General features: G+C 44.0%; 1 protein-coding gene across 1 annotated transcript in view; it reads right to left on the bottom strand.

The window, feature by feature from the left end:
- Nucleotides 1–25,803, bottom strand: part of LOC126344326 (uncharacterized) — a 98,885-nt gene that overhangs the window by 47,185 nt on the left and 25,897 nt on the right. Inside the window, exon 2 of the mRNA XM_050002014.1 lies at nucleotides 7,576–7,769. Coding sequence (XP_049857971.1) covers nucleotides 7,576–7,769 — 194 coding nt within the window. The remainder of the gene's footprint in view (nucleotides 1–7,575; nucleotides 7,770–25,803) is intronic.

Below are 25,803 nucleotides of genomic sequence, written 5' to 3' on the forward strand. Positions count from 1 at the left end.
ATACTCTACAGTTTAATATGGAATACAAATCACGATGGATGTTTAGTTTTTGCACATACACAAAACACACCTAAAATTGTAAAACGTGTTAAATGTCGACAATATTGGAGAAACAAGAATGTGTCGCATCCTAGATATCAGATGTAGGGCCAAAAAGGCACAAATTAAAACGCTGTAGTTTTTCAGATACATGATTCTCCACTAATCTGCTATCTTCTTTTTGCGGTAATTCTTTTCTTTCTTTACAGACTACACAGATGCAGATAACTAAAAAAAATGTTCAAATGTGTGTGAAATCTTATGGGACTTAACTGCTAAGGTCATCAGTCCCTAAGCTTACACACTACTTAACCTAAATTATCCTAAGAACGAACAGATACACACCAATGCCCGAGGGAGGACTCGAACCTCCGCCGGGACCATCCGCACAGCCCATGACTGCAGCGCCCAAGACCGCTCGGCTAATCCCACGCGGCTGCAGATAACTTCCGAGGTAATTAATATCACGAAAGGAACCTTGTGTATCTCTCCAGGAAGATAAAATCGGGAAAAGTATCGTGCATTCTGCCTACGGATGTATTAAAAAGATTCCGCATTAGGTAAAGAAGACAATATCTTTTCTAAGACCATCACTGAATCTGAAATTGAGGATTGTTACAGTCCGAGGCAGAAAAATTTGAAGCAGAACAACTATTATTATCGTACTATTTGTTGTTATTAGATAGCCAGATGCCATGCTGACGATTCTCTCCAGTTTGCATGATCAGAGGAAGTGTCTATTCTCGAGACAGAATTTGAGAGCATAAATGACAAATAAATACAAAGCATACGACGACACTATCAAGGTAAGAAATACATTGAAGCGCCAAAGAAACTGGTACAGGCATGTTCAAATACAGAGATATGTAAACAGGCAGAACACGGCACTGTTGTCGGCAACGCCTATATAAGACAACAAGTGTCTGGTGCAGTTGTTAGGTCGCTTAGTGCTGCTACAATGGTAGGTTATCAAGATTGAAGTGAGTCTGAACGTGCTGTTATAGTTGGCGCTCGAAAAAAATGGTTCAAATGGCTCTGAGCACTATGGGACTCAACTGCTGTGGTCATTAGTCCCCTAGAACTTAGAACTACTTAAACCTAACTAACCTGAGGACATCACACACATCCATGCCCGAGCCAGGATTCGAACCTGCGACCGTAGCAGTCGCACGGTTCCGGACTGCGCGGCAGGAACCGCGAGATCACCGTGGCCGGCAGTTGGCGCTCGAGCAATGGGCCACATCATCTCCGAGGTAACGATGAAGTGGGGATTTTTTCTTACGATGAGTGAACCGTGAATATCAGGAATCCGGTAAAACATCAAACCTCCGACATCGCTGCGGCCGAAAAGAGATCCTGCGAGAACGGGACCAACGATGACCAAGAGAAGCGTTCAACGTGACAGAAGTGCAACCCGTTCGCAAATTGCTGCAGATTTCAATGCTGGGCCATCAACACATGTCAGTGTACGAACTATTCAGCGAAACATCATGGATATGGGCTTTCGGAGACGAAGGCCCACCTGTGTACCCTTGATGACTGCGCGAGACAAAGACTTACGCATCCCCTGGGCCCATCAACACCGACATTGGACTGTTGATGACTGGAAACATGTTGTCTGGTCGAACGAGTCTCGTTTCAAATTTTAGCGAGTGGATGGACGTGCACGGGTATGGAGACAACCTATGTATCCATGGACCCTGTTTGTCAACAGGGTACTGTTCAAGCTGGTGGAGGCTCTGTAATGGTGTGGGGCGTGTGCAGGTGGAATCATATGGGACACATGTAGCGTCTAGATACGACTCTGACAGGTGACACGTACACAAGCAACCTGCCTAATCCTCTGCAGCCATTCATGTCCATTGTGCATTCCGACGGACTTGGGCAATTCCAGCAGGAAAATGCGACACCCCACAAGTGGCTCCAGGAATACTCCTCAGAGTTTGAACACTTCCGCTGGCCACTAAACTCCCCTGACATGAACATTATTGAGCATATCTGGGAAGCCTTGCAACGTACTGTTCAGAAAAGATCACCATACCCTAGTACTCTTACGGATTTATGGACGGCCCTTCATGATTCGTGGTTCCAGTTCCCTCCAGCACTACTTCAGACATTAATAGAGGTTTTTTTTTTTTTTTTTTTTTTTTTAACCAGCCAGTGTCGGTTGGTCACAGCCATTGTGCTCCCTGCCGCCGTTGGATAAGCAGCAAGTCGTATAACCTTAGCTTACTTATTTGTTAGATAGTTTAATTAATTTCTTTGCGTGTTTTTGGGTACTTGCATTGTTTAATTCATATATTTCGGGCGTATTATAGTATTTGAGATTTGAGTGTTGTAGCATCGCGCTTTAGTGTTTACTTAGTAGATTCTTATTTAAATTGCGTGTGAGTTTCGTATAGGAGGTGCAATTTCGAGTTTTAGTTACTGTAATCGTAAATTCTGCAGATTGTAGCGCAGTCGTTAGGCATTTGTCCAGGTTAGTTGATACATTCTTTGCGTGTTTCGCTTGCGTTATCTAGGCACGGACTCGTGTTTCAGTAACTGTTGTTCAACATCGATTAGAATGGACAGGGACTGCGATTGCTGTGTTCGGATGAGGGCTGACTTGGCATCCCTTCGCTCACAGCTGCAATCGGTGCTGACTTCGGTCGCGCAGCTTGAGGCTGTTGCCAATGGGCACCACTGTGGGGAGCCGGACTTGGGTATCACGGGGATGTCAACCTCGTCCCGCCTGCCCCCAGATCGGTCTGCCTCTGTGGTTGCCCCGGTTGCTGCCCGCAATGGGGCTGAGCCCTCGCCTGTGGTTGATTGGGAGGTCGTTCCAAGGCGTGGCTGGCAGCGAAAGGCGTTCCCGGAGGCTGATCAGAAAGCCTCCCCGGTGCGTCTAACAAACCGGTTTCAGGCACTGTCTCTGGCTGAGCCAGATGCAGCTGCCTGCCCTGTTTCAGAGGATCATTATCAGCCTTCAACGTCCGGGCAATCGCAGAGGGTGGGCTTACTGGTAGTTGGGAGGTCCAATGTTAGGCGCGTAATGGGGCCCCTTAGGGATACGACGCCTAAGAAGGGGAAGAAATCCAGAGTGCAATCCGTGTGTATTCCGGGAGGAGTCATTCCTGATGTGGAAAGGGTCCTTCCGGATGCCATGAAGAGCACAGGGTGCAGCCAGCTGCAGGTGGTGGAACATGTCGGCACTAATGACGTGTGTCGCTTTGGATCTGAGGAAACTCTCTCTGGATTCCAGCGGCTATCTGATTTGGTGAAGGCTGCCGGTCTTGCTTACGAGATGAAGGCAGAGCTCACCATCTGCAGCATCGTTGACAGAACCGACTGCGGAACTTTGGTGCAGAGCCGGGTGGAGGGTCTGAATCAGAGGCTCAGACGGTTTTGCGACCGTATTGGCTGCAGATTCCTTGACTTGCGCCATAGGGTGGTACGGTTTCGGGTTCCGCTGAATAGGTCAGGAGTTCACTACACTCAGCTGGCGGCTACACGGGTAGCGGAGGCTGTGTGGCGTGGACTGGGCGGTTTTTTAGGTTAGAAGGCCTCGGGAAAGAGCGAGATGGGCTGCAATGTCAAAGAGTGCTTGGCAATTACAGGACGTGCTTGGATCAAGGAACAGTCGAAATTATAGTTGTAAATTGTTGTAGTTGCGCTGGAAAAGTCCCTGAGATTCAAGCGCTAATAGAAAGCACAGAAGCTGATATCGTTATAGGTGCAGAAAGCTGGCTAAAGCCTGAAATAAGTTCTGCGGAAATTTTTACGAAGTCTCAGACGGTGTTCAGGAAAGATAGATTAGGCAGAATTGGTGGTGGAGTGTTTGTGTCCGTCAGTAGTGGTTTATCTTGTAGTGAAGTCGAAGTAGATACTCCATGCGAATTGGTATGGGTGGAGGTTATACTTAACAGCCGAATTAAGTTAATAATTGGCTCCTTCTACCGACCCCCAGACTCCGATGATACAGTTGCGGAACAGTTCAGAGAAAGTTTGAGTCTCGTAACAAATAAATACCCCACTCATACGGTTATAGTTGGTGGGGACTTCAATCTACCCTCGGTATGTTGGCAAAAATACTTTTTCAAAACCGGTGGTAGGCAGAAAACGTCTTCCGAGATTGTCCAAAATGCTTTCTCCGAAAATTATTTCCAGCAGTTAGTCCACGAACCCACGCGAATTGTAAATGGTTGCGAAAACACACTTGACCTCTTAGCCACAAACATTCCAGAGCTGATAGAGAGCATCATGACTGATACAGGGATTAGTGATCACATGTTCGTTGTAGCTAGGCTCAATACCATTTCTTCCAAATCCATCAGAAACAAACGCAAAATAATTTTATTTAAAAAAGCGGATAAAGTGTCACTAGAAGCCTTCCTAAAAGACAATTTCCATTCCTTCCGAACTGACTATGCGAATGTAGACGAGATGTGGCTCAAATTCAAAGATATAGTAGCAACAGCAATTGAGATATTCATACCTCATAAATTGGTAAGAGATGGAACGGATCCCCCGTGGTACACAAAAAAGGTCCGAACGCTGTTGTAGAGGCAACGGAAAAAGCATGCGAAGTTCAGAAGAACGCGAAATCCCGAAGATGGGCTAAAATTACCAGACGCGCGAAATTTGGCACGTACTTCGATGCGAGATGCCTTTAATAGGTTCCACAACGAAACATTGTCTCGAAATTTGGTAGAAAATCCGAAGAAATTCTGGTCGTATGTAAAGTACACAAGCGGCAAGACGCAGTCAATACCTTCGCTGCGCAGTGCCGATGGTACTGTTATCGACGACTGTGCCGCTAAAGCGGAGTTATTGAACGCAGTTTTCCGAAATTTCTTCTCAGGGAAGACGAATGGAATATTCCAGAATTTGAAACACGAACATCTGCTAGCATGAGTTTCTTAGAAGTAGATACCTTAGGGGTTGCGAAGCAACTCAAATCGCTTGATACGGGCAAGTCTTCAGGTCGAGATTGTATACCGATTGGGTTCCTTTCAGATTACGCTGATACTATAGCTCCCTACTTAGCACTCATATACAACCGCTCGCTCACCGATAGATCTGTACCTACAGATTGGAAAATTGCGCAGGTCGCACCAGTGTTCAAGAAGGGTAGTAGGAGTAATCCATTTAACTACAGACCTATATCATTGACGTCGGTTTGCAGTAGGGTTTTGGAGCATATACTGTATTCAAACATTATGAATCACCTCGAAGGGAACGATCTATTGACACGTAATCAGCATGGCTTCAGAAAACATCGCTCTTGTGCAACGCAGCTAGCTCTTTATTCGCACGAAGTAATGGCCGCTATCGACAGGGGATCTCAAGTTGATTCCGTATTTCTAGATTTCCGGAAAGCTTTTGACACCGTTCCTCAAAAGCGACTTCTAATCAAGCTGCGGAGCTATGTGGTATCGTCTCAGTTGTGCGACTGGATTCGTGTTTTCCTGTCAGGAAGGTCGCAGTTCGTAGTAATAGACGGCAAATCATCGAGTAAAACTGAAGTGATATCAGGTGTTCCCCAGGGAAGCGTCCTGGGACCTCTACTGTTCCTGATCTATATAAATGACCTGGGTGACAATCTGAGCAGTTCTCTTAGATTGTTCACAGATGCTGTAATTTACCGTCTAGTAGGGTCATCCGAAGACCAGTATCAGTTGCAAAGCGATTTAGAAAAGATTGATGTATGGTGTGTCAGGTGGCAATTGAAGCTAAATAACGAAAAGTGTGAGATGATCCACATGAGTTCCAAAAGAAATCCGTTGGAATTCGATTACTTGATAAATAGTACAATTCCCATGCTGTCAATTCAACTAAGTACCTGGGTGTTGAAATTACGAACAACTTCAGTTGGAAGGACCACATAGATAATATTGTCGGGAAGGCGAGCCAAAGGTCGCGTTTCATTGGCAGGACACTTAGAAGATGCAACAAGTCCACTAAAGAGACAGCTTACACTACACTCGTTCGTCCTCTGTTAGAATATTGCTGCGCGGTGTGGGATCCTTACCAGGTGGGATTGACGGAGGACATCGAAAGGGTGCAAAAAAGGGCAGCTCGTTTTGTATTATCACGTTATAGGGGAGAGAGTGTGGCAGATATGATACACGAGTTGGGATGGAAGTCATTACAGCATAGACGTTTTTCGTCGCGGCGAGACCTTTTTACGAAATTTCAGTCACCAACTTTCTCTTCCGAATGCGAAAATATTTTGTTGAGCCCAACCTACATAGGTAGGAATGATCATCAAAATAAAATAAGAGAAATCAGAGCTCGAACAGAAAGGTTTAGGTGTTCGTTTTTCCCGCTCGCTGTTCGGGAGTGGAATAGTAGAGAGATAGTATGATTGTGGTTCGATGAACCCTCTGCCAAGCACTTAAATGTGAATTGCAGAGTAGTCATGTAGATGTAGATGTGTTGCGGAACTTCTAACTTCTGCAAGCTCGCGGGGGTCCTACACGGTATTAGGCAAATGTACCAGTTTCTTTGGCTCTTCGGTGTAGAAACAACAAAGCACCGGAGCGAAAATATCCCATGCGTGATAAAGTAAGTGAGTAGTCAGTTTTCCCTTATTACTACTGTCCTGTAATATAATATAGCGCCCCACAAACAGCTAAGTACTTTGGAACAGAATACGGTACTTGTTTTGACACGACAATGGCCACGGGAGAAATTTGTTCATGTTCCTTCAAGTGGAATTGTTCTGCTATGTTCTTGTGTCGTTAGTGGGGACAGGTTAAGAACTATATCAAGTATATCAAAAGTCTAAGCAGCAGTTATGAACCTAGAAAAGAAACAGCAAATTCCTATCGTTCAGTCATGGTGCAACTGATGGCATTCCTTCAACGAATTTTTGTTCGATTTGCTCAAATAGAGTACCTGATTCAATAGCCGAGTGCGCCTAATCTTGCAGGACATTAGACATCACTCCCGACTTAGCCAGCTAGAATTCTGGTGATGGAAGAAAATTGGTTTATTAATATTTATCTGGCAAGAGGAGAAGGGGAGGCGACACTGAATTCCCGACCACTAGTGGTAATGGTGATGCGTCTGCATCCAGCGGGGATGTTAAACTCGCAGTATCCCGTTGTGCAATTTGAGAGAAGTACGCTATGAACCAGCAACCAATCCCCCCCCCCCTTTCCCTCGACAAAAAACTGAAAGAAAAGTTTACCATTCTTTACCATGATCATGCATACCAACAAAAGCACAACACGAAAACGCATAAGAACTAATCACAATGATCCATTTAACACGCGCTGACTCTTGACCCACTCCAATGAGAAAAGAAGATGAGGTGTATCTCCAGCAAGGATGATAATCAACTAATAATGAGAATCAACTTTTAATCTTGCATCTACAATGCTTTGACTGGCTACTTTGTTAGTTCCGTAAATCGAAGAAGTATTTCTGTCTCCATAATGCAGACCTGCGAATCTCCAAAGCTACCTGCTGAAATTAAGTATTTATTGAACTGGATGGAAGAAATGGACCTTACTCCTACGTCCAGTGATTTACCACTGATCCACTTACGAGTAAACGAACGTGTCGTGTAGCGCCATTAGGACATCGGATCCTGGAGCCAACAGTTGATCGAGAATTGTTGCTATGTCCCTGAAGACGTCGCTATTGCTACCCCTGCCGTATTGCAGTCCATGGCGGTTGGTCGCCACCTCCTCCAAGAGGGCCGCTGACATCAAAAGCGCCGCTAGAGCATACATGAACACCTGGAACACAAAATATCAATGATCAATCCTTGATTCTCAGGTGCCCTGTGGAACTGCAGCGTGAAGTTAGAGAAGGTATATCTAGAAAGAAAAGTGCCATTGGGCAACCAAAAGGACACAATGTGTAATAGGATGAAACACTTAACAGAAAAATGAAGTAGAAGCCTTGCTTTATGTTTCAATGTAATTATGATTTGCGTCGAGGTAATTTTTGTGAAGAGAAACCATATTCTTTGAAACATAAGCTACACCTATCGCATACCAGTCTGCACCAGCGCCCCAAGCAAACAAGTCAGGAACCGCCAACTTTTTCACTAGCCCTGCTGAAAGATACATTTAGTGTGTAAGTCTGCACCAGCGTCCCAACGATATACATTCGGAGCCACGAGCTTGTTTACAGCGGCTACGTCGTTGAGTGTTAAAGTTGATATTCTTGTAAAGCTACAATTTACTTACATAGAAATTTCTGAGAGGTCTAGCTTCGTATTTGTTAAACAGTGTCTGTTATCTTGTGTAACTTTAATGAAATTACGTTATGATCATATAGAACTATGGACTAAACTGTTCGGTTTGTATTATGCTGGTACAAGCAAATTATTGTCTGTGCTTAAGTGTCACGGCACTTTAGACATGGAGGAAACAAATATCTATGCAGCATTTGCCGTGACAGCGTCCTCCTTAGTCTTTAGGAGAGAGGCAGAACGACAACGTAACGTCAGGAGTGGGAAATGGGTTCGACGCTGGCTGGGAAGAAGAGGTGAAGGCCAGGAACATAGCCCTAAGATCCACAGGAATTTAGGAACTTCATCAGAATGGATGTGCCTTGTCGATTGTACATGACAAGATTCGCGCAGCTGACGCAGTAATGAAGGAAGCTATTCCACAACAGTGCGAACGCAAAGATGCAGAACGGCTTTTACTATCCTCACTGGTCGCGGTCGGCGCAACTGCTCTGACTCTTGTTGCTGTTTTCTCAGTTCTGTCCTTATTGGCATACTGTCATCATACAAATTATGCAGTCAAATCAAACACATGCGGTGTTTTTAGCAGTTAAGGTGATAGATATACACATTAAAAGTAAAATTATATGCACATTTATGTAAAACATATAATCTCATAATTAAACACTAGTAAAAGTACGTTATTATGGTACAGAGTACCTAGAGAATGATATTGACACCTTTCCTTGCCTTGTCCTTCAATAAGAACGCTTACACTTGCTTTATTTCGTTCCATTTCTACAATGAGAAGAAATCATTAGAAAAACAGCTTTTCTCAATGTTGTTGTTGTTGTGCTCTTCAGTCCTGAGACTGGTTTGATGCAGCTCTCCATGCTACTCTATCCTGTGCAAGCTTCTTCATCTCCCGGCACCTACTGCAACCTGCATCCTTCTGAATCTGCTTGGTGTATTCATCTCTTAGTCTCCCTCTACGATTTTTACCCTCCACGCTGCCGTCCAATACTAAATTGGTGATCCCTTGATACCTCAGAACATGTCCTATCAACCGATCCCTTCTTCTGGTCAAGTTGTGCCACAAACTTCTCTTTTCCCCAATCCTATTCAATACTTCCTCATTAGTTATGTGATCTACCCATCTAATCTTCAGCATTCTTCTGTAGCACCACATTTCGAAAGCTTCTATTCTCTTCTTGTCCAAACTATTTACCGTCCATGTTTCACTTCCATACATGGTTACACCCCCCCCCCCCCCCCCCCCATGAACCATGGACCTTGCCGTTGGTGGGGAGGCTTGCGTGCCTCAGCGATACAGATGGCCGTACCGTAGGTGCAACCACAACGGAGGGGTATCTGTTGAGAGGCCAGACAAACGTGTGGTTCCTGAAGAGGGGCAGCAGCCTTTTCAGTAGTTTCAGGGGCAACAGTCTGGATGATTGACTGATCTGGCCTTGCAACATTAACCGAAACGGCCTTGCTGTGCTGGTACTGCAAACGGCTGAAAGCAAGGGGAAACTACAGCCGTAATTTTTCCCGAGGACATGCAGCTTTACTGTATGATTAAATGATGATGGCATCCTCTTGGGTAAAATATTCCGGAGGTAAAATAGTCCCCCATTCGGATCTCCGGGCGGGGACTACTCAGGAGGATGTCGTTATCAGGAGAAAGAAAACTGGCGTTCTACGGATCGGAGCGTGGAATGTCAGATCCCTTAATCGGGCAGGTAGGTTAGAAAATTTAAAAAGGGAAATGGATAGGTTAAAGTTAGATATAGTGGGAATTAGTGAAGTTCGGTGGCAGGAGGAACAAGACTTCTGGTCAGGTGACTACAGGGTTATAAACACAAAATCAAATAGGGGTAATGCAGGAGTAGGTTTAATAATGAATAGGAAAATAGGAATGCGGGTAAGCTACTACAAACAGCATAGTGAACGCATTATTGTGGCCAAGATAGATACGAAGCCCACACCTACCACAGTAGTACAAGTTTATATGCCAACTAGCTCTGCAGATGATGAAGAAATTGAAGAAATGTACGATGAAATAAAAGAAATTATTCAGATAGTGAAGGGAGACGAAAATTTAATAGTAATGGGTGACTGGAATTCGAGTGTAGGAAAAGGGAGAGAAGGAAATATAGTAGGTGAATATGGATTGGGGCTAAGAAATGAAAGAGGAAGCCGCCTAGTAGAATTTTGCACAGAGCACAACTTAATCATAGCTAACACTTGGTTTAAGAATCATGAAAGAAGGTTGTATACGTGGAAGAACCCTGGAGATACTAAAAGGTATCAGATAGATTATATAATGGTAAGACAGAGATTTAGGAACCAGGTTTTAAGTTGTAAGACATTTCCAGGGGCAGATGTGGACTCTGACCACAATCTATTGGTTATGACCTGTAGATTAAAACTGAAGAAACTGCAAAAATGTGGGAAATTAAGGAGATGGGACCTGGATAAACTGAAAGAACCAGAGGTTGTACAGAGTTTCAGGGAGAGCGTAAGGGAACAAATGGCAGGAATGGGGGAAAGAAATACAGTAGAAGAAGAATTGGTAGCTCTGAGGGATGTAGTAGTGAAGGCAGCAGAGGATAAAGTAGGTACAAAGACGAGGGCTGCTAGAAATCCTTGGGTAACAGAAGAAATATTGAATTGAATTGATGAAAGGAGAAAATATAAAAATGCAGTAAATGAAGCAGGCAAAAAGGAATACAAACGTCTCAAAAATGAGATCGACAGGAAGTGCAAAATGGCTAAACAGGGATGGCTAGAGGACAAATGTAAGGATGTAGAAGCTTATCTCACTAGGGGTAAGGTAGATACTGCCTACAGGAAAATTAAAGAGACCTTTGGAGAGAAGAGAACCACGTGTATGAATATCAAGAGCTCAGATGGCAGCCCAGTTCTAAGTAAAGAAGGGAAGGCAGAAAGGTGGAAGGAGTATATAGAAGGTTTATACAAGGGCGATGTACTTGAGGACAATATTATGGAAATGGAAGAGGATGTAGATGAAGACGAAATGGGAGATACGATACTGCGTGACGAGTTTGACAGAGCACTGAAAGACCTGAGTCGAAACAAGGCCCTCGGAGTAGACAACATTCCATTAGAACTACTGACGGTCTTGGGACAACCATTCCTGACAAAACTCTACCATCTGGTGAGCAAGATGTATGAGACAGGCGAAATACCCTCAGACTTCAAGAAGAATATAATAATTCCAATCCCAAAGAAAGCAGGTGCTGACAGATGTGAAAATTACCGAACTATCAGTTTAATAAGCCACGGCTGCAAAATACTAACGCGAATTCTTTACAGACGAATGGAAAAACTGGTAGATGCAGACCTCGGGGAGGATCAGTTTGGATTCCGTCGAAATGTTGGAACACGTGAGGCAATACTGACCTTACGACTTATCTTAGAAGAAAGATTAAGAAAAGGCAAACCTACGTTTCTAGCATTTGTAGACTTAGAGAAAGCTTTTGACAATGTTGACTGGAATACTCTTTTTCAAATTCTAAAGGTGGCAGGGGTAAAATACAGGGAGCGAAAGGCTATTTATAATTTGTACAGAAACCAGATGGCAGTCATAAGAGTCGAGGGGCATGAAAGGGAAGCAGTGGTTGGGAAAGGAGTGAGACAGGGTTGTAGCCTCTCCCCGATGTTATTCAATCTGTATATTGAGCAAGCAGTAAAGGAAACAAAAGAAAAATTTGGAGTAGGTATTAAAATTCATGGAGACGAAGTAAAAACCTTGAGGTTCGCCGATGACATTGTAATTCTGTCAGAGACGGCAAAGGACTTGGAAGAGCAGTTGAACGGAATGGACAGTGTCTTGAAAGGAGGATATAAGATGAACATTAACAAAAGCAAAACGAGGATAATGGAATGTAGTCAAATTAAATCAGGTGATGCTGAGGGATTTAGATTAGGAAATGAGACACTTAAAGTAGTAAAGGAGTTTTGCTATTTAGGAAGAAAAATAACTGATGATGGTCGAAGTAGAGAGGATATAAAATGTAGACTGGCAATGGCAAGGAAAGCGTTTCTGAAGAAGAGAAATTTGTTAACATCGAATATAGATTTATGTATCAGGAAGTCATTTCTGAAAGTATTTGTTTGGAGTGTAGCCATGTATGGAAGTGAAACATGGACGATAACTAGTTTGGACAAGAAGAGAATAGAAGCTTTCGAAATGTGGTGCTACAGAAGAATACTGAAGATAAGGTGGATAGAGCACGTAACTAATGAGGAGGTATTGAATAGGATTGGGGAGAAGAGAAGTCTGTGGCACAACTTGACTAGAAGAAGGGATCGGTTGGTAGGACATGTTTTGAGGCATCAAGGGATCACAAATTTAGCATTGGAGGGCAGCGTGGAGGGTAAAAATCGTAGAGGGAGACCAAGAGATGAGTACACTAAGCAGATTCAGAAGGATGTAGGTTGCAGTAGGTACTGGGAGATGAAGCAGCTTGCACAGGATAGAGTAGCATGGAGAGCTGCATCAAACCAGTCTCAGGACTGAAGACAACAACAACAACAACATGGTTACACTCCATACAAATACTTTCAGAAAAGACATCCTGACACTTAAATCTATACTCGATGATAACAAATTTCTCTTCTTCAGAAACGCTTTCCTTGCCATTGCCAGTTCTCAACTGTAATACAAAATAGAGAGTTTTCGTTTGTTCTGTTACTCCATAAATAAATAAAATTATTCACTGAAAAATGAGTAGAATATCTCATCCAATACCCAAAGAGTTTGCAAGAGCTCCCGTATTTCTTACTCACCACATGTGAAAACAATAACGAGCACAGGGCCCGCTAGAAATGCTGCGTGCTGCGCATTCGCGCACATTCCTCTTCTACTGTGCTTGTGCGCATCTATGACAGATTAAAATTGTTCCTGTTTCTCCCCGTCAGCTAATATCGCAGCGTCACCGGTTCTGCCGCCAGGTGTCTGGCCCTAGATATAGAGGAATCCTCGATACAAGTCTTCAGCTTTGACCAGAGACAATAGGACGAACGCTGTAAACAATATGGCGACTATAACGTGGTGTTATTGATGACTTTTTCAAGCGGGTTAAAATATAGGTCACTCTGTCACCACTTTTTAGTATTACGTTCTATGGCTTCACCAACTCACAATCAATCTGTCAACTTCCAACCGAACATAGACCTCCGGCAATGCTACAGATGTCTGTCTCCGTAACCTTTTTTTTTTCTTTAATTATTACATTCGTTGTCTTCGTTAACTCCTAACCGAATTGTTACCTTCCAAACTAACCTATGCATCGGGCTAATCTACAGAACAGTGTGTCACCACACCAGCTTTATTTTTTATTTTATTTCTTTTCTATTCGTTGATTTCGCTACCTAATAACAAAACTGTGAATAAATGCACCAAGAGGTGACATGACAGCAGACATTAACATTACGTCACTGGCAAACTCGTATCGATCATTCCTCTTGACGCACAGGCCGTCTACAACCGACTTATACACGTTAAGTGTGTCGTGTGCTACTGACTTTAAACCTACATACGGGACCGCAACTGGATATAGGACTCTTGCTTTCCACAACCAGTGCTCTTACTGTGCCAGATACGCAGGAACGACTACGATATCATTACTGCCAGTACTGCACTCTTACTGATCAAACTGAATGATAGTGTACAGGGTGCTCGGAAATTTCCGTTACAGACTTCTACGACTTGCAGAGGGGAGTGAGTACAAAATATTTTGAATAGGAACCCAAGTCTGGAAACGTACCGTTTCCATTCCACGAGGCTTCAATTCAGTCGTTTAACTCATCCATTTCTGCTTGAGGAACAGAAGTAGGCGTGATACAGTACAGTTTTTAGGTAACAAAAGGAGACATAACAAAACATTCATTTATCACTCAAGCACATTTGATTCTATTAACATTTAAACATTACGTGCTTACATTATTCCAAAACAAAAATAAGCCCAGCATTCTGTACATACCGAACGTAATGTTGAAGTATTAATTCAGACGAATGTGCTTAAGCGATAAAAGGGCGATTCGTTCTGTTTCCTTTCGAAATGTTCTGGGCAGGCCATTGCCGTGATAATACCCATCAGATACCTCCCCTTTAATTTTGTTTTGGTGATTATCATACAATTTCGTTGGCCTCTGGTGTATTTAAATTTTCCCTGATTGATGTTAATCTGACGGACTATTAGGGTTAGGGTAAGCCACTGATTGATTGCACAGTACTTTCATAACTTGAGTAGCAGTAGTAGAATTAAACTCGGCCATAGAGACAGATTTTTGGGTGATGGAGGTGACCATTGCATTAGAGGCAGCTTTAGAACTTTCCCTGAGCAGGAAGTGAGTCCGAGGATTCCTTTGTAGTCACTGAAGCAGGCCGTGGGTATCACAGGGCAGTGGTTTATGGGCAGCCATTCTGGTGGTCAACCTTGTTCTGCTGTTGGCCAAGCAAGAGGGTGACAACGCTGTGGTTGGATGCGAAATGACACTTCTTTAGAAACTGGCGGCGCTGGGCATCCTGGCGCCAGCCTAAGTGCTTTATTAGCGAGTGGATGTCGTGTGAGAGCCTGGTCTCCTTATCGCATGTGTGTGTGCAGGTAAAGAGGCGTCGGGCTGGAGCCCGGCTGAAGTGTTTATTACAAGAACAGCGTACTGCCAAAACGGCGCCCTCTAAATCGTTTTAAGGACGAGACGGAGCTTGTTTTCACTAGGAAGCTTCCCTCTTCTTCTGAAATGCGCTGGGGGTTCGGCTGCAGAACCTCCAGGCATTGTGTGCTAAGTTTTTGGATAACAGAATGTGTACTGCAGTGCAGTGATGGGTTGACGAAGATCAGGTCTTCTTGCTAGAAAATATGATTGGCGCGGTAACCACTGCTGAGCCATGATAGGCTTATTCGAGAACATCGTGGGGAAACATTTGTTTTTAGGGTGGTTTTGAGCAAAAGGGAGAGGCAGGGACTTGCTTCTCGACGTTCGCGGAGGATAATCGGTAGAGCTGTTTATATGGAGAGAGCAGTTAGTTGTAAAGACGTCTGGGCACCCAGGCGAAACTTTATATTGCGCGGACGTGAGACCATCACTGGCAGATGTGGGGTCACCTGCCGCAGTACGATGCTTCAGCAGTGCCCGCACGCAAACGACAGTGTCTCGTCTGACACCAGCTATATCGGTAATGTTCACAGCTTCGGCAAATTCAGAAGCCTGTCCAATCATTTTCTGACCATCTTTTTTCATACCAGCCTTGTAATCACAGTAGTCACTCCCAGTGTGCATTGCATGCTTAATTGTATCTTGATGCGAGAGACCAATCAGTAGAATGATATAGCAGAGTGTGCTTGCCTAGATTGGCATCCTTCCACTCACAGTAGCTAGTTTACACGTAAATTCCAGTTAGGTTCCCCACGTCCATTGCCAACCAACCTCAGTTCGTGTTAATGAAATGTTACACAGTTGAAGTTTCTGTTTATATGATTGTTCTCTCTTGACTTTGATATTAGTTAATACATCTCATTTTGATACTGTAGGTCGTTATTAATTTTTCAACGACACCCATTCTCATGGCCTACGGTGTCATTTATTCTGTTGTGGGTTTGAAGTAATTAAATAACAGGTGATCCACACAGGGACCTCTGTTCAATATCAGATTTCCTTGTACTGTCGATAAATGTGGCACCTCTTGGGTATGGGGGTTCAGACTGTTTTGTTCTTTGTCAGACGGAGCACTGCGCTACCATGGGCTAGCTTGCATACTGGCGACCCTCTAGTGATCGATTTGCCCCTCGGTCTCTTCTGATAACAGTAATCAGTACGTAATACATTCGTGTTTTTCTTTGTGTTTAAATTTTTTTTAGTTCTGCGGTAGTACTTACATCTCCCCTACCGCGTAATATATTTATTTGCGTTTATGTTTTGTTTTTGTGGGTTCTGTACCACATCTACGAAGTTAGCAGTTCAGTGTTGCTACCTGAAATGCAAAAAACTCCTTTTTGGTGGAGTAATTTTGTGTTTGTTTTTAGTATAGTTGAGAGTCAAATATTATTAGGTGTTCTTACCTATGAATGGTTTTTGTTTTTGTTCTCTTTTCGGGTCATGCAAAATACTTTCTCTTTTATCCTCCACTGTCGTGAATGTTGACGATGAACAAAGCGAAGTTACTTTGCGGCCAAAGTGTAGTAGATTCGGGAAATACGATGGAACACGCTAATAACGTTGATGTCAACCCTTGTGGTAACATGTTGGACGGGTTTCCCAAGGAGCAGTCAGGCCCAAACACGTATGATGGGGATTCGGTACCGATAAATAATGCGAGATCGGAACGCAATGAACAATGGTGACGACTCTGAGGATGGAGACGACCGCAGCCATTTAGACGTATTAGTTATGAGTAGAAATTCCGAAATAACATAGAAGGCAGACACACAGTGCGACGCCAATGCAGCAGCTCTCGGGAATTACGGGTTGCTTCGCCAAGGGCAGGGTCGCATTATGAGCCGGAACCTGATCCAGTCATCGCTTTCCTAGGTCGGCTTAAGAAGCAGAGAGATGATTCAGAAAGGAGACGGAAACAGAAGGTAGAAGAAATTGAAAGAAAACGAAGCGAGGAGGCAGAAGAACTGGAACGTAAAAGAGGGCGTGAGGCGATCGCATTAAGGGAGCAGATTACCGAACGCATGGACGAGTTTGGGGCAAACTTTCTGATGTACGCAAACTCGGGACGGAGGTGAAGAAAGATGCTCGCTTTGTCCGAATAGAGGCAGCGCGTGTCATGAAGATCGCTCTTACTGCTGACATCGGAGCAAAGCGAGCGAGATCCACGGAAAACAAAATTTCGAAAGCCTTGGCGCAGGGACAAGAGACAGTGATCGCCAACTTGGAGAATATTGCCAAAGTAAACAATCGACTAGCTCAAGTACAGGAAGAGTTGCAGACAAAGACTTCGAGACCTTGCCCGGCGGTACAATTGCGTAACTGTGAAACTTCAATAGCACGAGTGATGCCACGTCTTCTGCCGAGTGCTGTGCGCGCTCACGCGATACCTCTCAGCCAATGGGCAGGAATAGACTGGACACTTTTGATAGATGTGACGACCACAGAGGACACGAGGTGACCCATCATCTGGACCAAATCCCCGTGACAGGATCTGACAGATTCTCTAGTGCGGTGGTTGAACCTACGTTCGACAAGAAGCATTTTCTGTCAAGCCTAAAATTTCTAAATTTTAGGAAAAATGGCGGCGGCTTGCGTCCAGTTCACCTAGTCTAACTACATCTTCATGGCCCCTCCGTGTGAAGTTGGAATTTGCGTGAATATTGAGGGAACGGGCGCTGAAAAACTGCGAGATGTCGCGGTAAAGTGCAGCACATTCGAAGAGTTCTCGCTACATATTGGACACGAGAAATGCAATATAGGGCAAAACAGGAGATTATGATGTGGCCTGAACTTGAACCTTTGGGATATGAAGGAACGGTAAAAATGTTCCAGGCGTTATTAAAGAAGAGCCAGTTTTTGGACGCACCCTGCAGCCCTTCGAAAATTATTCATTTCTGTTTCACAAAGCTCCCCATGCAGTACGAACAGGCTCTCGTCGGTAGTTGCGGAGACAACGCTGAAACTTTCAAGTGTTTACTGAGCGAGCTGGAATTTATATATGAGAGGCATAATGTAAGGGATAAACGCAGAAAAAATGACAGCAACAACCAGCAACCGCGTAAGAACAAGGATTGGCGCACTGAGCGCCACGGCTCGCAGAGAGGGACAGAGGAAAGAGCACCTCAACACGACCGCAGAAACTATGGGAACCAGAGCCGAGCAGGGGATAATGTGCAGCACTACGATCGTAACTGGCGGGAGCGGGAACAGAACCAGCAAGCGTCTGAAGGTTGTCGCTTTCCAGACAGGAGAGGCGGTTGAGATTCGCCCATTCAATCCCTCTCATAACACACGCAACCGTAGCCCTCCGCGAAATTGTCTCCAGGGGGGCGCGAAAGAGGTCCGCAATCTCTTCGCTGTCAAACTCGGAGAAAACCGTATACACATGGTTGGTTACGAAGACCTACGAGAGGTATTAATGGAGGAGAAAGACGTAGTCACCCGTGATGATCTCCATGCGGTAATATCAGTAACGATAGCGGACGTAATAATTAAAGGTATTGTGGACACTGGTAGTAACATAACGGCCTTTTCGGAGCATGCTTTACAACGCTGTTCGGAGCAACGGTGTTGGCCTACGCTTGCCATTACCAATAGCCAGAAAAGGGACCGAGGTCAATCTTCATGCGAGAATTCAGTTTGAGTATCAAGGACACCTCCTGGAGGGTAATTTTATAGTGGTATCAAACCTGGCCATAGATTCAATTATTGGTATGAATTTCCTCAGGGAGTACGAGGCGGTACTCGACCTGGGAAGAGGCGACGTCCGTTGGAACAAGGGAAACGAGGTCCGTATCCAGGTCGATGAGAACGCGATACGAGCACAGATACCAGCCGAAAGTCTTAAACCTTGTTACACTATTACAGTATATTTCTTTCGAATGTTTATATGACAAGTACCATCCATGCAGTTGTTCGAAGAAAAATGAGGACACGTAACAGTGACTGGAAGAGCCATTGTAAAGTTGTTTACTATCCCAAGAGGTTTGAGATATTTATTTGCCTACCTTATTATAATCATTCCTTATTGAGTTACTTACCTTATTAACCCTCCTATCCTTATCAATTGAGATATGGAAAAATACAAACGAAAAGAGGAACATCCGCTAGTTTATCTCGGCCGTTGCGCTATCGGTGCTGTCGGCAAAAAGCGTTTACTAGGCGAGTACAGAAGCGGCAGTTGTAAAAGTTTCTTTCCTCGTTTCTGGAAAAGTTTGCGTTTGCGGACCCCATACCTGAAGTTGAAAAATGCTCTATTTACAATTATCTATGGATCCCGCCAATTTTGAGTCTATTGCTCGTCATAACCTTTACGAGTGATTTTCTCAAAATTGCGGAAGCGTTGACCCAAAATACCTTAGAGTTCTCCGTTTTAAGTTGTACACAAGCGACCTTTCAAATTTGTGCCTAATCGCTTGGCCGTGTCTGAGGCTTTCCCCTTGTAAGAGTAGATATTTCTGGTATGTGTTTTACGTATCTGTCCCGCCAGGTTAAATTTTATCTGGCTACTGCCTTATTAATGTGTATTGTAGTGTTCTCTTGAAATTTAAATTTGGCATAGACAGTGCTGACTTCATTCTTGCCATAAGTTACGACTTTTGCCTGAGCTGGGCTGGGTACATGCCTGAACTTGCTGATGGCTCCATATATATATTGTTTCATTTGGGGGAGTGCTGATAATGGTTAATATTGAACGATTTGTTAGCATAGTGGGGCTCTTGCGCCGTGCCGTGAATACTACTATTATTAGTATCGCCCTAGTCGTTCGTATGCAGGCTTCGCTTTCGACGCCGCCAACCCGCAACGAATGTATACCTAGCGGGTTATCATCAACTCAACCCCTGCGTTTAGGATGGTTTCCGCGTTATCCTGCTCAGTCCCCAGAGGGCCTCTCGCTAACCAAAGTGCGCATGCACCTGTTGCTGGATCTGCCGCAACTTCGATAGCCAGTACGAAAACTGTAGTCTCTGCCGCGCGAGTATTTCTGCCAGCGCGGAGGCGGCTAGGACCAGTTACGTATTCGCCAGCCGGCGACTGATGTTCCGTCACCGTTTGGACTCCGCCTCTGACCGGACGTCGTCTTCGCCACCCGAACGGCTGCAGTCCCGCGACTTGTGCCCCGAGCCTTCATGTTCTGCGCCGTAAACAAGTCGTGCTGCTCGTGAGATAGGACTTCAAATTAGTACTTTGTTTCGAAGATAGACTTTTCATTGGTCAAGAGAATGAACTCAGGACTATTTTCGTTTCACGGAAGAACGGTTGTTTGCGACGAACTTTTCCTTCACATCACTAGGAAGAATTTCCTGAGAACGTTTATTTTCTTTTGTCGTACTGCATCAGAAACAGCAAACAGTTTTGTGCTTAAAGTTTACTTCCTCAAATAAACAAAGTTTAATTACATCTACTTGTGAAATTGTGGAAATATTCCGAGTGGGGAATACTCACTTTGCTTCTGTTGTAGCCGCGCTCGTTGACGCATGTGTCCGATCCACTCTGGACCTTCTATGTTTCCGTCCAGTGCCTAAAGAAGAAAAAGAGAGAGAAAGGAAAGGGGATGTACTTCTTGCAGTGTACATTTATGTCTGAGCTGTATCTGTTCCTTTATCGGTCGCTCATTGCCAATATTAGTGTGTTATAGATGTGGCTCTCGTGGCTTAGCCGCGCTGTCTGACGCGTCTTGTCACGTTCCGCGCTGCTCCCCCAGTCGGAGATTCGAGTCCTCCCTCGGACATGGGTGTGTGTGTCGTCCTTAGCGTAAGTTACTTTAACTTAGATTAAGTAGCGTGTAGGCTTAGGGACCGATGACCTCAGCAGTGTGGTCCCACAAGACCTTACCACAAATTTCCAATAGATGTGGCGCGTTTCGGAATTTCCTGCCAGTAACCTGTGTAAGTAGGCTGTTTAGGTTTTTTAATTTGGTAACGCCGCCGCCACGTAGCGCTCTGTACGAAAATCACTGGCTGTGCTGTGTGCAGTCTGTGGCTGGTTTGCATTGTTGTCTGCCATTGTAGTGTTGGACAGGGGCAGCTGGATGCTAACAGCGCGTAGCGTTGCGAAGTTGGAGGTGAGCCGCCAGCAGTGGTGGACGTGGGGAGAGAGATGGAGGAGTTTTGAAATTTGTAAGAATGGATGTCATGAACTGATATATATATTATGACTTTTGAACACTATTAAGGTAAATACATTGTTTGTTCTCTATCAAAATCTTTCATTTGCTAACTATGACTATCAGTAGTTAGTGCCTTCAGTAGTTTGAATCTTATATTTAGCTGGCAGTAGTGGCGCTCGCTGTATTGCAGTATTGCAGTAGTTCCAGTAACTAAGATTTTTGGTGAGGTAAGTGATTTGTGAAACGTATAGGTTAATGTTAGTGAGGGCCATTCTTTTGTATGGATTTTTGAAAGTCAAATTGCGTTGCGCTAACAAATAGTATGTGTCAGTTTAAGCACAGTCTTGTATAATTGTTCAAAGGGGACGTTTCATACCTGTTTAGCGGAGTTGTGATGTGTAGCTCGTCTGGAAACGAGAGTCTTGGTGTGCCTTTTGGCGGGGACGCGGGTTGTATTTACATTCAACTATTGTGACTATTTCAACTTTTTGAACTATTTAAAAAGCTGATTAGGATAAGCTTTTATCATAATTTTCGTGTGGGGAAAAATTATTAATTATTTGAGCCTTACTGTTTATTTATGTAATGCATAAACAACCAGCTCCAGTATCACACCTTTTTATTTTTTCTCGTTATTAATTTGAATGAATGTTTTCTTTTTCTCATTAGTAATAAGAAATTTGTACATTGCCGCAGAAGACGGCAAAGATAGGCTTTTAAACATATCTTTCTAAAAGAAAAGCAATGTCCGGAGAATATACAATTTTTTCAAAAACTTTTGTTTCAGTCTCGCTTGAGAATACTTATGTTTAAGACCTCACATAAAAACGACGTGTAATTTTTACTCGTGCGTCAACAATGTGGATCTGAACCCGATAGAACACGTCTGGGACGGAATCGTTTCCAGTGTGTAGTAAATGCTATGTGTGTGTATAAAATGCAAGTGTGTATATACACAGGGTGGTCCATTGATCGTGACCGGGCCAAATATCTCACGAAATAAGCGTCAAACGGAAAAACTACAAAGAACGAAACTTGTCTAGCTTGAAGGGAGAAACCAGACGGCGCTATGGTTGGCCCGCTAGATGGCGCTGCCATAAGTCAAACGGATATCAACTTCGTTTTTTAAAATAGCAACCTCCATTTTTATTACATATTCGTGTAGTACGTAAAGAAATATGAACGTTTTAGTTGGACCACTTTTTTAGCTTTGTGATAGATGGCGCTGTAATAGTCACAAACGTGTAAGTACGTGCTATCACGTAACATTCCGCCAGTGCGGACGGTATTTGCTTCGTGATACATTACCCGTGTTAAAATGGACCGTTTACCAATTGCGGAAAAGGTCGATATCGCGTTGATGTATGGCTAATGTGATCAAAATGCCCAACGGGCGTGTGCTATGCATGCTACTCGGTATCCTAGACGACATCATCCAAGTGTCCGGACCGTTCGCCGGATAGTTACGTTATTTAAGGAAACAGGAAGTGTTCAGCCACATGTGAAACGTCAACCACGACCAGCAACAAATGATTATGCCCAAGTAGGTGTTCTAGCTGTGTCGGGGCTAATCCGCACATCAGTAGCAGACAAATTGCGCGAGAATCGGGAATCTCAAAAATGTCGGTGTTGAGAATGCTACATCAACATCGATTGCACCTGTACCATATTTCTATGCACTAGGAATTGCATGGCGACGACTTTGAATGTCGTGTACAGTTCTGCCACTGGGCACACGAGAAATTACGGGAAGATGACAGACTTTTTGCATGAGTTCTCTTTAGCGACGAAGCGTCATTCACCAACAGCGGTAACTAAACCGGCATAATACGCATTATTGGGCAACGGAAAATCCACGATGGCTGCGACAAGTGGAACATCAGCGACCTTGGCAGGTTACTGTATGGTGCGGCATTATGGGAGGAAGGATAATTGTCCCCCATTTTATCGATGGCAATATAAATGGTGCTATGTATGCTGATTTTCTACGTAATGTTGTACCGATGTTACTATAAAATGTTTCACTGCATGACAGAATGGCGATGTACTTCCAACGTGATGGATGTTCGGCACATAGCTCGCGTGCGGTTGAAGCGGTATTGAATACCATATTTCATGACAGGTGGATTGGTCGTCGAAGCACCATATCATGGTCCGCACGTTCTTCGGATCTGACGTCCCCGGATTTCTTTCTGTGGGGAAATTTGAAGGATATTTGCTATCGTGTTCCACCGACAACGTCTGAGAAGATGCGTCAGCTGATTGTCAATGCATGTGCGAAAATTACGGAAGGGTACTACTCGCTGTTGAGAGGAATGTCGTTACTCGTATTGCCAAACGTATTGAAGTTGATGGACATCGTTCTGAGCATTTATTGCATTAATGTGGTATTTACGGGTAATGACGCTGTAACAGCATGCGTTCTCCGAAATTGAATATATTATAAAAATTGGGGTTACTATTTTTTAAAAAACGCAGTTGATCTTCGTTTGACCTATGGCAGCGCCATCTAGCGGGCCAACCATAGCGCCATCTGGTTTCTCCCTTCAAGCTAGTTTCGTTCTTTGCAGTTTTTTTTTTTTTTTTGCATTTTATACACACACATAGCATTTACTATACACTCGAAACAATACCATCTCAGATGTGTTCCATCGGGTTCTGATCAGTCGAATTATGTGGACAAGACATCAATTGTCACGCTTCTTAAACCACCGTAGCAAGATTCTGACTTGTGCCTCTGGCAATTACACTGCTGAAGACGCCATCGCAGATGGGAAGACATCAGTCACAAAGAAATGAAAGCGCCGCACAGTTCTATTCACTTAACCCACACCCGTCATAGTGGATTCAATTACTATCACAGGTCCCAGGGAAGCACAGGTGAACATCCCCACCCCTCCCTGCTAACCTAATACTCTACAAACCCTCCGGCCTGCTTTCATGGCGCAGCACATGTTTCGAGAGGACGTTCATCTGCATGACAGCGTATCCGGATAAGATCATCGACTTGATGTAACAAGAAATGTGATTCAACAGAACACCAAGATCAACAAAAATATGCGCTGAACGGTGTGCTCCGAAACACTTGTGCCTGCGCCAGCGTTGTACTCGTCATCAGATCCACCACGAATCCGTGCCTATCATCCTTTACAGAGCGGGCAAACCCCCGACCTCCACCCCCGTGTAGTCATCAAGGGTACACGAGTGGGCCGTCGGCTCCGAAAGCCCATATCGATGACGTTTCGTTGAATGTGTAAGTAGGCTGTTTAGGTTTTTATGTTGGTAACGCCACGTAGCGCTCTATATGAAAATCACTGACTGTGCTGTGTGAAGTCTGTGGCTGGTCTGCATTGTTGCAGTATTGCTATTGTAGTGTTGAGCAGTTAGATGTTAACAGCGCGTAGCGTTGCGCAGTTGGAGGTGAGCCGCCAGCAGTGGTGGATGTGGGGAGATAGATGGCGGAGTTTTGAGAGCGGACGATCTGGACGTATGTTCGTCACAAAGAGTAAATTTGTAGTATTGTATATCATGGACTGATATATATTTTATGACTTTTGAACACTATTAAGGTAAATACATAGCTTGTTCTGTATCAAAATCTTTCATTGCTGACTATGCCTTTCAGTAGTTAGTGTCTTCAGTAGTCTGAATCTTTTATTTAGCTGGCAGTAGTGGCGCTCGCTGTATTGCAGTAGTTCGATTAACGAAGATTTTTGTGAGGTAAGTGATTTGTGAAACGTTTAGGTTAATGTTAGTCAGGGCCATTCTTTTGTAGCGATTATTGAAAGTCAGATTGCATTGCGCAAAAAATATTGTGTGTCAGTAAAGTGTCGATCAGAATAGGTAAAGAGCGAAATGTCTGAGTACGTTAAGTTCTGCTCAGCTGTTTGACAATCAAATAATTGTAGAGGTTTATCAGCACAGTAATTGATTAATTTTTCTAAGGGGACGTTACAAACGGTTCGCACGCTGACACGTGTTGATGGCCCTGCATTGAAATCTGCAGCAATTTCCGGATGGGTTGCACTTCTGTCACGCTGGACGATTCTCTTCAGTCGTCGTAGGTCCCTTTCTTGCTGGATATTTTTCCACCCGCGGCGAGTCGGAGATTTGATGTTTTACCGGATTCCTGATATGCACGGTACACTCATGAAATAATCATAAGGGAAAATCCCCACTTCATCGCTATTGAGATGCTATGTCCCATCGTCTGTGCGCCGACTATAACACCACGTTGAGACTCACTTAAATCTCGATAACCTGCCATTGTAGCAGCAGTAACCGATCTAACAACTGCGCCAGATACTTGTCTTATGTAGGCGTTGCCGACCGCTGCGCCGTATTCTGCCTGTTGACGTATCTCTGTATTTGAATATGCATGCCTACAACAGTTTTTTGGGTGCTTTGGTATATAAATATAAAATTACTCTCCCCCGTTTCGGCAGAGTGAAGTGCATCTAGGATTCCGTTACTTACAGCGTTTTTTTTTTTTTTCACAATAAACTCGTAAGAATGTAAAACACTAGAGACAAGATTAATCTTTTGTGATGGCTGAGTATGTAGCCATAGAGAAATGATAAGTTTCGAAATTAAATAATACAGTAGGTGACTGCTCTTTATCTAAGTCAGCTTATTTCATTGTATTAATGTTCAAATGTGTGTGAAATCTTATGGGACATAACTGCTAAGGTCATCAGTCCCTAAGGTTACACACTACTGAACCTAAATTATCCTAAGGACAAACACATACACCGATGCCCGAGGGAGGACTCGAACCTTCGCCGGGACCAGCCGTACA

The sequence above is a fragment of the Schistocerca gregaria genome, chromosome 1 (genome assembly GCF_023897955.1).
Source record: "Schistocerca gregaria isolate iqSchGreg1 chromosome 1, iqSchGreg1.2, whole genome shotgun sequence".
Taxonomy (NCBI): domain Eukaryota; kingdom Metazoa; phylum Arthropoda; class Insecta; order Orthoptera; family Acrididae; genus Schistocerca; species Schistocerca gregaria.